Source organism: Sinohyriopsis cumingii, chromosome 5 (genome assembly GCF_028554795.1).
Source record: "Sinohyriopsis cumingii isolate HCF-2022 chromosome 5, ASM2855479v2, whole genome shotgun sequence".
Classification (NCBI taxonomy): domain Eukaryota; kingdom Metazoa; phylum Mollusca; class Bivalvia; order Unionida; family Unionidae; genus Sinohyriopsis; species Sinohyriopsis cumingii.
In genome coordinates this window covers 125,002,681-125,019,868 of record NC_142965.1, presented here as the reverse complement: position 1 = coordinate 125,019,868, position 17,188 = coordinate 125,002,681, and the positions used below count along the sequence as shown (strand labels likewise).

The 17,188-nt window shown below is 34.4% G+C and overlaps 1 protein-coding gene across 1 annotated transcript in view; it reads left to right on the top strand.

The window, feature by feature from the left end:
* Positions 1-3,429, top strand: part of LOC149800128 (uncharacterized) — a 38,261-nt gene extending 34,832 nt beyond the window's left edge. Inside the window, exon 7 of the mRNA XM_089959731.1 lies at positions 3,260-3,429. Coding sequence (XP_089815857.1) covers positions 3,260-3,294 — 35 coding nt within the window. The 3' untranslated portion in view covers positions 3,295-3,429. The remainder of the gene's footprint in view (positions 1-3,259) is intronic.
* Positions 3,430-17,188: the final 13,759 nt, after the last annotated feature.

Genomic DNA, 17,188 nt, shown 5'->3' with positions numbered 1-17,188 from the left:
CTCTCTCTCTCTCTCTCTCTCTCTCTCTCTCTCTTGTATCACTTGTTGTTATTCAAATCTTGTCAATATTTACCAACTATTAAAGAGGAGGCAGGTAATTTGTATCATATTTAAAGCTGAATACAATGAATAAAGAATTAAACGCTTCTTGCAAATGATTAAACTCTCACATTTCTGTTTTTGAACTTTGTGAAGTTAGGATAGAAGGTACGTAATACTTGTAACCAGTTCTGTAAATCAAATATTAGTTGCATGAAATGCGAAAGTTACAGACCCGCATTTTTTCTTTCTTTAATGAAACACACGTTTTCTACTAGATATATGTACATCTGGTTGTGGTTAGAGATAGACACAAAGTGTTCATATATATATATATATATATATATATATATATATATATATATATATATATATATATATATATATATATATATATATATATATATGTATATATATATGTGTGTGTGTGTGTGTGTGTGTGTGTGTCTTTGTGTGTCTTTGTAAAGTTTATTCTTAACTATGTTTCAGCAAAAATATAAATTTATAAAAATAAAACGTAACTGTCTCTTTTTGTATAGGATGCAGATTATCAATTTATTCTTGAGGCTTTGTTCCAAAATTTTGATATAAATCTTAATTCTCTTGATCTAATTGAGCTTCATTTCCTGTTATTCTGGAAAACGGTAAATATCAAAATAAAGATGACAAATTGAGGTACTGGTATAGCAAAACAAGATATGTCGGCAACAGTTTCTGAAGCTTTTAGTTCAACTTGCAACATGAATATCTTCGGATCCCTAAGAAAATCAGTCCGTGTCATTCATTATGCCAAAAACGTATCGAACAAGAATCTCGACGGCAAGGTCAAGGACTAAAATCTTCAGCGCATTTAAAGTCAAATAAAATAAAAGCTGTCGGACTTTCGATCTTTTCTGATTGCATCTAAATATATTTGAACAAGCTTGACAATTTTCAGATTTTTAGCTTAAAAAATTCAGTTAGAGTTTCATGTTCGAAACATACCATCGTATCAGTACGCAACAAATCTATTTTTGACCTTTAAGTCTGGCAACGACGATATGGGAGAAATGTTCTCATTCTTTGATTATTTTTCCCCTGCATTTCCCGTTGCAAACATTGGGACGCTTACATGGATTTTAACTTTCCCAACAATGATATTTAATTGTCGATGTAAACTGAGGTGGCGAATAATCGTATTTTTCCCTTCACATGATTTATTTTTCGTCCATTTGAATGTTTTTCATATCACTTCAACGTTTATATTCAATAGCGTCTTTGAAGCGATCTGGCATGGGGGTTTCATCGCCAAATTCTACTTCCTATTTACATTTAATATAGGATATTTTATTTTTCCGGGTGAACATTATATATATTTGTATCGAGTGGGTGAAAACAGTAAGAAAACGACTAAAAGTGGTTGATCGATATGTAACTCAATTTGTTATTAGCGCGCAAAATGATATCAAACAAGTTCAACATTGGTTAAATTGGAAAGCGAAACGCCATTGTTACCACTCCAATCAGCAAGAAAGAAGGACTGGAAACTGCTGAATTTGGCTTTTAAGGAAAACGAGAATATGTAAACAAATAAAACATGCGTGTAGATCATGTGGTGAAGACTTTAACTGTAGTAGTCAATAACAATGACACAAAAAGGAAGGCGTGTCGATTTCCCTGGAGGTGAAATATGTTCTTATATATATATATATATATATATATATATATATATATATATATATATATATATATATATCAGAGTTATTCCGCTCAAACATCGTTATCACTCAAATTTATAACATTCAGCGATGGTTCAAATAGTTCAGACGCTTAATATAATGCAAACACTGCAGTCGCCATATTTTCAAGTACATTTCAATTTGCAGGTGTTTATTACAACAGCCATAAAGGATGCCCTAGGTTATTTGACAATGAGGCAGTGTGCTAAGCAAGTAGTTTCGAATAAACAAGTATAACGTTTTCTAAAAAGCTTTCAGTCTTTAAACTGAAAGAATATGATGCCAGTGCGAAACCATCTGAGGTCATACCGAACGTAAAGAACGTTCTGGAAAGTATGCTTAAGTATTTTTGCAAGTATGATATATGCTTAATTAAACAAATTGTTGGATGAAGACTTGATGACACAAATCCTTGAGCATGTATATTCCACTGTTATTATAACATTTTAAGAAAATTTAAAACAAGATAACAATCTATCAACGAAAAGCCTACGAATGCCATAGAGGAGTGGAAACAGCTGTACATAACGAGGATATGGTAATGTTATACAATAATAGAACGTTATGATGAGTTCGTTCATTTGGATTCAAGTTCTGTCATCCTAACAATATGTACTCCAAAAAAAAAAACAGTGTAAAAATCAATAACAACCCATAGTATCAATTTGCGGATGTATTCAGTTGGGAAAGCTGCTTGATAGCAGGTTGTTTAAAGAATACACTGAAAAATAAAACCACTGGCACATTTAGCATTGTTTAAGACCTCGGAGACAATATTAAAGATGGGAGTGACACCAATATACTTTCCATGGAAGATAATCGCCGTTGTTTCTGGCGGAAAATAAACAAAACAGAATTGACAAGTTTCGAGTGACCAGTGACGTGAACATTTCCACCAATCCACAGATTATATATCAAACCAGGATTTATATACACTACTGGAAAAATGTGCGATATTACACAAGAGAAGTGCGAGAAACATTAAAGCCAGTTTTCCAAGTGGTATGGAGGTAAATTGTTGTTGGCTACTAATCACGCAAGCTGTCTTCCGGAAAAGTCGGCAGCAAAGCAGTTTCTTTACACGCAACAAAACACGACACCAGGCAGTGTAAAATGTTTTCTTTTTTGACACAATATTCAAACAATCATGAATGTTTTTCGAATTTAATGTATATCACTTATAGTTCAAAAGGGTCTTGACTTACAAAGGCGATCAAAAAATACACGCACATTGAATTGCTCAAGACACATTTCAGTCGGGATAAATGACTGTATATATCCATCCAGATCTCTGTTAAGGACAATTTGATTAAAGTTTTCTTTCTCTTGTTTTCTAAGTAGCTATACCCCTGAACATACACAAAACTTATTGTTTAAATTCCCGCTTCATCAACAGGGGTTTCGGAAACAAATACGACAAGCATATTCTTCTGTTTGTTTACGTTGAGCTAAGTTAACAATGCGTTTTTTTTTTTCTTTCTTTTCTTATTCTTTTCTTACAGAGAATAACGCAGTAGATGTAGGAGAACAAGGCTGATGGAAACGGTCATCGGAATGGAAACGGTCATCGGAATCCTGATTCCAGCTTGGATATAGCTACCAACCGCTCTGGATTTACTTAGCTAAATTGTAACTAAAATGCTAAATAAAAAATATTGGAGTATGAAAACAATTTCTGTATAGCTTTTTTACTCCCATCCCACTTTTCGATTTTCCATTTGTTTATCTAGTTGTGCGCCTGGATACTAAACGCCGCTTCATAAATTGTTTTTCCAGTAGTTCAATAATCGAACATGACTTTTAAAGTGTTGGTATAAAGCAATTGGATATGCAAAGAATATTGATATATCAAACTGCCACCCACCCATGACACATTCATACGCATCTATAATCATTGTTCCAACTGAATACTATCGATTCTATAGATCGATGATGAATTTTCACTGATTAATTATTAGTGACGTAAAGACATAACGATAAATATTAATAATCCCTTTTTCTAAAATGAATTTAACTTGTTGCACATTTCATCACAATTCTTTCTGCTTTCCTCTTCGTCTTCCCACCCCACCCCATCCTCTCTCTCTCTCTCTCTCTCTCTCTCTCTCTCTCTCTCTCTCTCTCTCATGCATAAGGGACAACATGCGCAGAAATATGGAGTGAGAGAGAAAACGGAGTTGGACTTTGATGAAACACTTGAAATTGTCCTTGCACCAAACACCCGACAAGAACCTTGTTCGTAGTAACGGTGTCTGTACCCATTTCTTTGAATTTATTAACAATGTTCATAATATCACTGATACAAAGATGTAATAGCCTGTCGATGCTATATACGATAAATGTTTTGGTTCGGATGCACCTATACCGTAATTTATTTAATGCTTTTGTTTCTTGTTATAGTGGGGGTTTTATTTCTTAAATATATAATAAGGTTTTCTAAAAACAGATTTTTTTTTAAAATACGAAAATGTCCAAATGCCGCCGCCTTGATCAGGTATATGTCAGTTGATGAAGTGATTGTACTGACATTGGTCTACTTTTCCTAATCGCACCAAAATTTCTCGTAAAGGTGAATTGCCTCACATATGCGACAAGTTCAAGGATGAGGTACTACGTGAAAGCTTTCAAACGAAGGCCACATATATCGTTATGGGGGATGTTGGAGAGAAGGGTCTAAACAAGTAGGGGAGGGTTTTGTGGGATAGAAGCTATGGTGGGTGCCTATGGGACTAAGCCAGCAGAAGTTTCTGCATTTTAAGCGTTTCCAGGACGTATTTTAACCGTCTAACTGTAAATCAAATTTACTCTGGAAAACGTTGTAACTGTTTAGCAATACTTTTTTGTTTTGTTTATTTTGCTGTGATTGTTTTGTTTAGGATTTTATTCAGTCGTTCTTGTTTCATTTGTTTGTTTGGATTTTCTTTTGTTATGTGGTTTGTTTGTTGTTGTAGCTTTGGACTATGATACCGCCCTTTCAGCGTTGGTTGAGCAGGGTGACAATAAACAGGTGAAAGTAACATCGATACATATAATGATATGTAAAAGCAAGCGCCTTAAACCATTCCGCCCCATTAAAAAGACGAAGCAAATAATGTGGATGACAGTAAAACAAAAGTGAAATTGAAAAGTAGAAGTTCAGACAGTGTTCTGGTATATGTTTTCTTGACTGTAATATTCGTGCCGTGCTTTTTCTATTAAACACATTTCAATCTAAACTGTTGATCTAGGAGATAAAAGTAGATAAAACCTATAGTAGAGGAGGTGAATTTCAAATGTCCACAATACAATCAATACAATTCAGACTAAGTTTCATCAGAAACAACTCTATTTATATCCGCTGTGTTTACCTACCCATTCTCTCTCTCTCTCTCTCTCTCTCTCTCTCTCTCTGATCCACTGATCAACCTGAGCGCGAACTATAAACCTCGGTATCTTTAACAATGAGAGACTTTAATACTGATTTCAGATCTGGTATTAACACTAATTGCTGCATATGATACAACTGTACGACTTCACATAAGTAATTAATATTCCGAAGAGTATCAGTCCCTTTTGCTACCATCATCAGTCACATCTACACTACCCACTCTGATTAATTCTTAGAAATTAACGTAGCTTGTATCTCCATTAGCGACGCAGGTTATGACTTATCGGTCGGGAACCACCATTTTCCTACTATTTTAACTAAACACACTAACCTCTACACGTTAAAAGAGTTAATAAAATCAACCAGTTTGGTATGCTAGAAAACTCGCAGAGCCGTAACGTTAAGGATAATATTTTCTTAAATACAAAGACTTTGCCACCTATCCCTCATTATAAAATATAAACGCACGTATGGCAAGGTACGTCACTGCATCAAGCTCTGACTCACCAATTGGAATTCATATCTACGAAAGCAGTACATTAAAGCGCACTTGAAATTATAATTAATGGCACTAATTTCACCAGCGATCACTACATTGCAAACGAACTGAACATTTTTATCGTCATACCTAAAATGTCCGTATGTGTGTTTGTGTTAAAGAGGGAGAGAGGAGAATGGAGAGAGATTAATATATGGAAATACAACACATTCATACTATCATCCTGATAAAGAAAGCAAGTTACATTCCAATAACATAATTATATAATACAATTACATGCAGTTGATATCAATACGTCATCTAAAGGTCTTAATTACAGGTTATGGAAAAGATTATTTCTCATTACCGTCTCTAATTATTGAGCCATACAACATCTAGGGCGTGCATTATATATATATATATATATATATATATATATATGACAAACCTACATCTATGATCACGTGATGTTATCCTGACCTCCATTCAAACTAATGCAAGGCGTACTTTCAACGAAATAGTTGTTGACTTGAACTTGGCAGTGGGCCTTGATTTATTAATGAAACTTTCAGTGTTTTGTACATGTACGTTTACTATAATGCAAGCCATCTACTGAAATTTAAGAATTTAAATATAAATATCATAAACCCAAATGACTTAAATACACTATATTTTAAATTAATATATAATACAGATATCTGTAACAATGTAAGAAATCTTTGACTTTTAAAATCGAATTTACTCGAACGGCTTCATCAAGTTTCACTTGCTTTTTTATATTTTGCAACGAACATGAGATTTTTTCTTGTCAGTTTTATCCACTACCTAAAACATTTTGTGAAGTATTGGATACATGAAGAATATAATCCACATTCACCACTGCAAAATGCATAAGAATATTCTTCAGTAATTTTCAATAACTGGTGTTAAGAAAAAATGATTATCATGGGCATTATCCACACAATTCTGACCTTCAGCCTAAAATTTTATTGTCAATACTTTTAAAGAAATAAGAAAATGACAGAATTCCAATTTTATTGTGAATCTCATTGTTCGTAATTACTGCTTTTCTTAATTTTGATGCCAAACATTGTTATGCCTTAGTCTAGAAGTGTTTATGTAAAGGGTATATACTGATCCAGTTTTAATTTTCTGACCAGGAAAGTACCACTACACGTTGTTTCTAAGAAAACTTCCGCATCTGAAAGGAATAATTTTAGTTTTATTAAGATTATTCCTCGTCCCCATTTCATAGTAAAATTCCTTCACAGTCTATATGCACAATTAGAAACAATATCAGCATTCAAAGGGGCAAAACTTTCATAAATATTTCATATCTACATTATATATCTTAATTTAGTAATAAAATCGTTTAGAACTAAATTCAAAATCAGATATTGTCTGGTTCAGTGGTTCCAATGTTCCTATACAGTCTGGTTATATGTTCAATAAGTTTGAAGCGATCTGTTTCCTCAAATGCATTGGGAAAATAATAAAAAGACAATAAAATTGACCACGAGGTCTATAACATTATTTTTGTACATAATGTTTGAAGAATGTACGTGTTATCTACGGGAGAATACCCCTTTGGAAGTCATAGTAAGCTTTATCGATTACTTCCCTTTCAATTTTCTATGTCCGTCAAACATGCCAGTGAATCCGTTATTAGTATATCAATGAGTACAATAAGTCAGGTGCCTGTTCTTAAGTGCGTGTGTTTATTTTTCTCTCCACTCCATTATGTTCAAGTCTATAGAAAGCTGCTCTTTTTCCTTTTCGTTCACTTTCAGTCTTCTATTATTGCCAGGATAAGCTTTGTTTAAACGGGTATGGTAGAGGGGAGAGGAGTTGGGATTTACTTTGTTTATAAGTGGATAATAAGGAGAACGGGGAAGATGGATTTTTAATGTTTTGTTTTTATAAGAAGTGTAGATTCTATTTATGATACACCTTTCCCTTACATCTTACCCCTGCCTTATGCTAATGAGTAACTATGAGTGTTGTTCAGTCATAAAGGTGTGTGGGTATTGGATAGATTTAGTGGGGATGTGGAGTATGAGTAGTGGGTCAATGGGTATTGGTCAAAACAAATGTATGTTAATTCTATGGATGTTTTTACTTTACGTTTCCTGTTAGAGGCTAGAGATACCCGTGTATTTTAAACCTAAGTTGTAATGTCAATTCCCGCTAAAAGCTAGAGGGCCGTCTCAATGTTCAGTTTCTATTCAGAGAAAACCACCACCACCACCATGCTTAATTCATATTTGAGTCCATAGTGCCATTCACAAGTTAAATTTACAATATGCTCCAGACAGAACTGAGGTTGATAAACCTACCGACATTTTTATCATATGATTTCCATATTTAGGCCAGACAGACCCGAAGTGTTACAATGTTACAAAAAACCCTCTAAACCTCTATGGTGGCCTAATGTTATTTCCGCAGTACATTTTCACATACAATTCTCTTTATAAGTTAAGTCGTATACTACATTATTGCCCTTCTTCGTACTGCAGTGTTTAAACCATCTTGCTATCAATAGCTGCTCCTGCTGATCTCCGTGTTTTCATCACTTAAATACTTGTGAAACTGCATCTTTCCTGAAACATTGGAGCACAACTAGTTTGTTGTTTGGAATTAACAGATCAACATCTCTATTTTCTTGAATGGTATTCTTCAACGCAGCTTTGGTCACATTTTTCCCGTCCAGTCTTGTAAATAAATACGCATTCTTCTCCAAAACAACTAGTTTTGACCATGCTTTTATCTTGTAAACAAATAAGTGTTATCTCGACATACATTGTTGCCATCGTATTAAACTTGTGAAATATCGGTACTATAGAATTTTGGAACATTGTTTATTTGTGTAAAGAACTGAAAATTATAATTTTATGATGGCGTATGTCTATGGTCTTCCTGATTGTTGTTGTTGTTGTAGGGTTAAACGCATTTTTCAGCACATGATAGGCTATACATGGCGGCCAGTATTAATGGTGGAGGAAGAACCCGGGAAAACCCCGGAAAGAACCACCGACCCACGAGAAGCTACTGGAAAGCTTTCTCACATACCCACATTGGCCGAACCCGAGACTCGAACCTACGCAGAAGTGAGATGTCAGTGATCCGTAACGAAGAGCGCTTTAGACCTCTAGGCCACTCGGGGCCCCGGTCTGCCTCGTATTTTATTGTTTTGCTTGAATTGTGAAATAGCAGCAACAAATGTGTCCAGTACAATAGTTATTAGAGTAGCTGACATATAGCCAGGACGGGGTTTTAAATTTCTTGACCTTTCTCTATCCTTTTAACTGTTACGCACATGCTTAGCCCATTCAAACAAATTCACTATTTACATTATTGCCATCATCACTTTCAGTTGATCAAAACATACGAGATCTGTGTTGTTATTCTGAAATTCGATCCCTGTGAAGGATCTCAATATTTAAAAACACGAGACTGGACTGTATTTGAACGCTGTGTTTTTGGTCCTCGGTAATTTTAGACTCAATTGTAACATGAGAGAAATCGTTTGTATAACGAGCAGGCGATATCAATATTACCTCGAATAAACATGTATGGTCGTTCCACGAGCGTATTCGAGCGGAAAACCGATCGATGATGGTTGTCGATTATTCATTTCTTTTTAACAATAACAACTAAAATAAGATCCAACTTGAATTTTCTTGCTACAGGAACAAAATTTAAAAAGTAACTTCAAATCCAAAGTCAGTTTGAATTTCTTTAAATAATTGTAACTTAGTAGCTACCAGATGAATGAGGCACATGCATAAGGCTAGCACATACAATAACGTATTACAAAAGCATAACTACTGTCACAAAATGTGTGTGTGTGTGTGTTCTCTTCTATTCCGGGAACTGGAAAACAATTTATGGAGAGCGGTTGGAGCATTTTTGGGGTCTTATCATTTTATTCATCTACATGTCGTCTCTTCTCTCATTCTGGCTGTATAAAATAATTTAAGGTGTTCTCTATAATGGATTTTACCAGATTTACTCTCCTTTTTCTAAAAAAAAAACTCTCTTTATCTGTGTGCAAACATAAAAACATTGACCCCTTCCTTTGTAATCTCTGTTGAAGAGTAAATAAAATCAGTGAGTCAGTCAGTCATACATACATACATACATACGAGCCCTTGTATCATAAATGTGTGTGTGTGTGTGTGTGTGTGTGTGTGTGTGTGTGTGTGTTTATATACATGGGAGGATGCTGCTCAAACAACAGAAAAGCAAAAAACACCATAGCTTTTTACCAGTCTACATTTCTGACGATATTATATCATTTTTTTCTCATATGCCTTCCCTAACACTTTGTAAATGTTCATGTTCTTGTGATTTGATAATAACATACTGAATATATTGAGACGGAATAGTCTTAAACATTTGACATCAATGGTGGTATTTTCTGACGTAAAAGCTGGATTGATTCAATCTCTTAGGATTAACACATGGCGGGTCCTCATATTGGGTGGAGGGAGAAAGCTAGATAAGATCCTTGGGAGAACCATCGACCCACAGGAATCTACTTGCAGGCTTACACACATAGGCCTACTCACTTTGGTCGAGCAGAGACTTGAACACATTCTGATAGAAGTAAGATGTATGAAAGATATCTGAAAGTGAGCGCCTTAGACCACTTAAGGTCTCACTGGATAGTTTCGTATTTTCACACCTCCCTAAGTTTTAAGGTAGAAGGCATGAACCTAATAATCAAAAGCCTAGCATTTATAAATTCACACAGAAGCTAAATCTGTAATGTGGTTTAGTTACTTTGAGTTAGGCTTGGAAATGGGTTGGCTTGTTGGTGACTGCCTGTCACAGTTAGACAAGCATCGGAGACCAAATGCGTAACTTGGGCTGCAAATGAACAGCCAACATTGCTAATGTATTTACGTGTGTCTGCTGCAGAGGTAAAGATCTAAAAATCTAGATGGTTGAGGGGTGATGAAAGGTATGCCAGTTTGTTATAGTACTAATGAACTTTATTCATGCATAAGGCACATAACTGATTCTTTTAGCTGCCTTGTCACAGGAAAATATTCAAAATAGCTCTTTGCTGTCAAAAATGAATGTAAAATTTAGGAGCTGGTGGCAGTGTTGGTTCAGTATAAAAACCACCAGTTGCATCAGGAATTAACCTGATTGCCGCAGTCAAAATCGAACATGCATGCTTTCTACAAAAATCATTATTTTGTTTTTATTTGTATCTTCAGTATAAAATTATCCTCATTTTTCTGCAATAAGTCATTGTCGGATGAAAATTCACCAGATAAACTGTCCAGTGAGGCCTCAGCCCAACCGACCCACCCACCCACCGGCGCCCGCCGATGGTATGAAAAGTAGAGGACGAACAGTGCTATTCTTAAGATTGTGTGTTGAAAACTATGCTTAGTATAAAATGTGTATTGTGTCAACATAAAAAGACTGGTTACAGCAGTTTTATTCTTTACGTTGTTTTTTATGTCCGTTTGCTCTGAAAATTAATGACAGCATTTGCTGTTGGTGCTGTAATTGTTTTATAAATATTTAAATATCCAATCATAATCTCTACAAAGAAAAGTTTAATTCTATATACATGATAAAAAATTAAACTTTTCTTTCTGGAAATTATGATTGGATATTTAAATATAGACATCAGACGGACATATGTTTGATCCATATGTTTCATCGCAGCCAAAAATATGAAACTAAAACAAAAAAGTAACTTTCAAAAAAAACTTAGAAAAACTCAACTAAATTAGACTTTCTTGTAAGTAAAATTATTAAAAATCAGACAATAAGATCAATCGCCAAATAAAACAAACGAGGCAAAATTGAAAAATAAACCAACAAAACAAGAATGGAACAAGAAAACGTCAAATGAAATATACGACATTTAAAACAGTAAGATCAGTACTCACAAACGAGACATAAATTAAACAGGCATATGTCAAAAGAAACAAATAAAATACAAACGAAAAAAGCAAACGAAAAACTAAATAGAATATATTAAAAACATTAAGATCAATACTCAAATATAGCAAATGAGGCACCCACGACACAGACAAATGGCAAAAGAAAAAAGAAATACAATGAAACAAGCAAATGCCACATAAAATAAACATAATTTAAATAAAACAGAGAAACCTCAAGCTGGTTAACCTAACGTGAAATGAAACATAGTAACAACAGAAAATGTAAAGAAACACACAAATACAACACCCATGGGCAAAAACTTCTGACAAATGCTAGTCATAAATCAGCTTTATTAAACAGAGGGCACCCCTGCATTGTAAGGGTAGATCTCCTTCATTGAACCTCACTTGTGCCTCGTTTGTTTTCTTTTAATATTAATCTTATTTTCTGAGCTTTAAAAAAAAACATTCTTTACAAACATGATTGTTTTATTTCAGTTTTTCTTAATTTCTTTTACAGTTACTTTTTTGTTTTAATTTCTTATTTTTGGCGGCGATAGCTCTCCATAGCATTCGACAACACGAGGCGTACGACACACGATAACTGGAGAACCTGTTCACATGACCTAGTTTGCTGGGATTTTTTTATATGACAAAAAAGCCGTTGTTCGCCCAGCTTTTCATCCATGAAAGTAAATATAAATATTTGACCTTTAGGTCGTATTCCCTTTAAGTTAATAAGACGACCTCAAAGGGTTTGATTGTTGGGCGAGCTTTGATGAATACAATAGTGTTAAATTAGTTTCGCTAGCGGTCTATATTAAATATTCCATCAACTGATACAAACTGGCACGTCTGGTCTTCTATTTGAATGTAGTTACTAACTGATGAATGTTATAAAATATTATCTCCAGTATCACTACCTTGAGAAATGAATGTTTTTGTTATTTGAAGAAAACTTGAAGCAAATATTGTAAGTTCAAGTTGAGTGAGTTCACGTCGGAAAGCATGCCGGTTTTGATGAGCTTGCAGTTGCTTTCTGCAGCTTTCAGTGCTAGAACTGATCAGATGTAAAAATAATTATATTAGCAAAATAACCAAAAGGCTTCGAGTTACACATAATTGAATGACAGCCTATATATCAGAGGGCAAAACTTGGGCGGATATTGAACCCGCGACGCTTGATTTACGAGTCTGATGCTCTACTAACTTAGGTGAACTGTTCACTAAAGAAGATTACAAATACCCAAAAATGTATAGGTGGAATTTGACCCCATTTATCATATAATTATTGTCCGTTGCGATGGATTTAGACATGTCATACCTTTCTAACCTTATCTTAGGTGGAAAATAAAATCACTAAAATTGAATGAATTTCTATAATATCATCTTGCGGTCGTAAAACATTATCTTTTTGTGGTCACTGGCACTCTTCATCAATCTAAAAATGTAGTATCGGGAAGGATTCGGATCAAATTAAACCAGATTAGTTCATTTAAAAAACGAATGTACATACTGTCATGATACGATCTATTGAAACCTGTATATAAACAATATTGGACTGCGACCGACAAACAAACAACAGTTACAACAGGTTTCTACCACAGAACACTCGACTGTCAAATGCATCTGTACTCAGCACATTTAAACCAGTCAATGCGAAAACCTTGTGGAAAATGGCCTTTACTTGATCAGTGAAGTGAAAAATAGGCTCAGATCGGCAAATTTCGACGAATGGGGTAATTGGGAATACTGACTTAACTGAATGCTACTACGAAGAACTATTGCATGATAACTACAGGCAAAATACCAAGTCTCTTTGAACACAAATACATAAATGAGGTAAAGATCAATTCTAGAACATAGACTGAGAACATTAACTGAAAATTTCCAAATGTAAATGACATCATCTCACTTGCTTCTCTTATGTCACTTGGAAGCGTGCACATATGCCTATATGATCCGAGTGCACATTCATAAACTCTTAATTGCTATTTTTAATAATGTATCAACAATATTTAACAAAAATAACAAAACAGGACAATTTCATTTCAAGATTACAGTTCTGGTCGGACCCCCCACCCCGTTAATCATATGTACCAGCTGGGCTATTCCGACCACTCTGGAACACTAGTGAGCCAAAAAGAAGAATCATGACCAAAAATGTGCAGTTTAGCTTCAGATCTAAAATAGAAACTTCAAAGACATCAATTCATATTTATCTCAAGAATTTACAATTTACATTAAGTTTTATGTTTAAACTTTTTATATTTCTTTTCACTTGTTCCCTGCCTTTCTCTATATGTCTCTCATATCTTCAGTGCATGCACTATGAACTACACAAACAGTACATGCATTGCACACACACACACACACACACACACACACACACACACATATATATATATATATATATATATATATATATATATATATATATATATATATATATATATATATATATATATATATATATATATATATATATATATATTTATATATTTATATAAGTGACCATTAATAAATTGCCTGGCCATTTATTCTTATTTCAGAACAGAAACTCGTGATAAGCCTACGGAATACCAGTCTTAAGAATGTTAACAGAAAAGCATTCCGATATTTCTACTTTGTGCAAGCCATGCTGATTATGATTGAATATTGCTGCTAGTAATACAGTTATAGAAACAGAATGGTTCTGTAAACTTGTTACCTGATTAGTATCTAATTTAACTCTTAGCTTTTCATGGTATCAAGATCCTTCAAGTATGTCATTAGGAAATAAATCATGGTCATAATTATATTATTGATGAATAAAATTTCATCATAATTAAACAACAATGATCCCATTCTGGGGTCGTTTCTATTTAAGCAGTAAAGTATGGTCTGCCCTCAAGTAAGGTCAATTTTAATATAAATATTACACAAGCTGAAACTTTTTATAGTACATAAAAAAATAAATTGGATAATTCGAACTAAATTTTATAAAGTAAATCCTGTGTCGGGTTTCCAAATTGTACAAAGTTTCCAATCCGCCAATAAAATATGACCCCTATTTTTATAACCAGATGAAAGCGGAAAAAGCCCGTGATATATTTATTAGTAACCTGTGAGCGTTTTCTACCGACATTTGCATGTAGCAGCCTAATATATTTTATTGTCATTTAGTTAAGCATAGGACAGTTGTGCAATCTCATACCACCTTGCATTTTTTATTAATGGTCTCAATGATGATTACTCCATTGTTGACCGCGTACGTTTCTTTTTGTGTGTATGTATTGGTCTTTGTTTGTCCCTATAAAACTCCCTTTGTCCCAATCAAATTGATTTCACCTACCTATCTTCCTACAGTAGCGCGTATTCAGGTCAGCCAGTTGCAACGCTGTTGCCATTATTCCCCTAGCGTCCAGTACAGTGACGTCATTGAAGCTGGAAATTTTGAGATTATAAATATAGACTTGGGTTTTTCCACAGGTTGTAGCTATAAATAGATACTAGGGTTTTTAAACAGGAACGTCACACAAGTTGAGTTTATAAATAGATAGTTGGTTTTTCCAAAGGAAATTCCCATAAGTTGAAGCTAAAAATAAATACTAAGTTTTTTCCAAAGAAATTTTCTGTCATTGGTGACCATAAGTAGATACTAGCGTTTTTCCACATAATATTTTTAGCAGTGTAAGAGTTAGTCTATTTTGTGAGATTTGTATCTCCTTCTCTTACATTTTAAGTTAACACATAACGGCTGTGCAACCCCAATATTCCCATATTCAATTCCCCTTAACGCCAAAGTAGCCCATTCAATTTCTCCATGTTAAATTCCCCTTGACGCTATAGTGGCCCACAACCATTCAATAACCCTTGACGTTATAGTGGCCCATAACCTTTTAGACTAAGTTTTCCAATATACGCTTTGTTTGTTTCTGTATGTCTATGTTTGTACCTGTTAACCCTATGTCCCTACAAATACATTTCACACTATAAATATTTTTGACCCTATAAACCCCATGACGTCACCCGTATTCAATTCTCATTGACCTTCAGGTGGCATTCCCATGTGAAATTCGCATTGTTCCCAACGTGCAAACTACCTCTTTTATCATAGAAGTCTACGTGAGGCTATAAATCCGGAGGCTATAGTGCAAACGACCAAATTTAACATAGAAGTCTACGTGAGGCTATATTGTCCCCATATACTACTAACACATACGCATTAGCATAATCTATCAAAAGTACATTTTTTCACACATATACTATATTACTCTTTTTCAACATTATAGCGTTGAAAAAAAAAATCTTTTCAAATGGTGGAAGTCTCTTGAATTGTAACAGTCAGCAGCTGGGTGTCGGACTTCAAACGTGAATGCCCTCTAAGCTTTCAATGAGCTTTTGCACACATAATGCCTGACACTTTTACCACTGTAGAAGTGGTCCGAGTTCCATCGGTATCGACAAATGTCAAGTGTTATAGTAACATATAACGATAGGTTAAATTAGAACTGGAAAAACATGATTGCAGGTTGTACCAACATAAAATGCATGCCTGTTCTTAAATAACATTTTAAAGAGTTCACAAAGAAAATTTCTTTTGATTCCTTTATGTTAATAATTCGTGCCTACGTATAACATAAAACATCTCATTTTCGTCACCAAAGTATTCTTGAACAACATATACGATGTAAATTAACATGTTCCACGAGTAATGGTAAGTTTCTCATTTAACTAATGCTACTACTACTACTACTACTAATAATAATAATAATAATAATAATAATAATAATAAATTATTATTATTATTATTATTATTGTTATTATTATTATTATTATTATTATTAGTTTTGTTGAAAAAACTACACCAAAATATTTAATTCAAAATGTCGTGTACATGTTCCAATAAATCTTACTGATGTACAGAAAACCTTCTAAATGAGGAACACCTACCTGTACGTAATTACACATCTTTCGTTCTTTTTAACGATCTATACCGACAGATTTCATTTTATTGCGTATACATTTTGTGAACTTGGTCAATCTTCGTTGCATCAATAAACTTTGAGTGAAGTAGGAAAGACGCATACTCAAGTCCTCCTAGGGTAATATCGACCCTTTGATGCATGTATTAGGACCAGGGAAGTCTTAACAACGTTGTAGGCTCTGGGCAAAGCAATGCACTGGGGCCCCCTACCGGCCCTACCCACCCACAAGAATTCCGCTAGATGTCACTATTTTTTAAAATTGGGAAACGTGCTTCCCACTGCACTTTTAAAGCATATTAAATTGCCAAACGATCTTTCAATATTCATTAACATTATTGGCAGCATGATGCCCCTAGAAGCGTGAGGCCCTGGGCAAATGCCCAGTGTGCCCATGCTTTAAGACGGCACTGAATTCAGGACACTGATTCAGGACACAGTCGGGAGTTGACGCTTTCAATTCCGGAATCCAAGCTTACGGAAGTTGACAGCTTGAACTGTTGACCTTACTTAAGAGTCGTGTACTGATATTGATCGTCACCCTACATTATCATATTGATCTGTGGTCAGAGTATTGTACAAATAGCAAAATCTTAATATAGTAGACCCTCGTTATTACAAATTTATTGATATCACGAACACCTATAACGGACCTCAAAGAGCACTAATGCTTTCTTTGTGACGAATTCCTCGCTATAACGAACGTATCA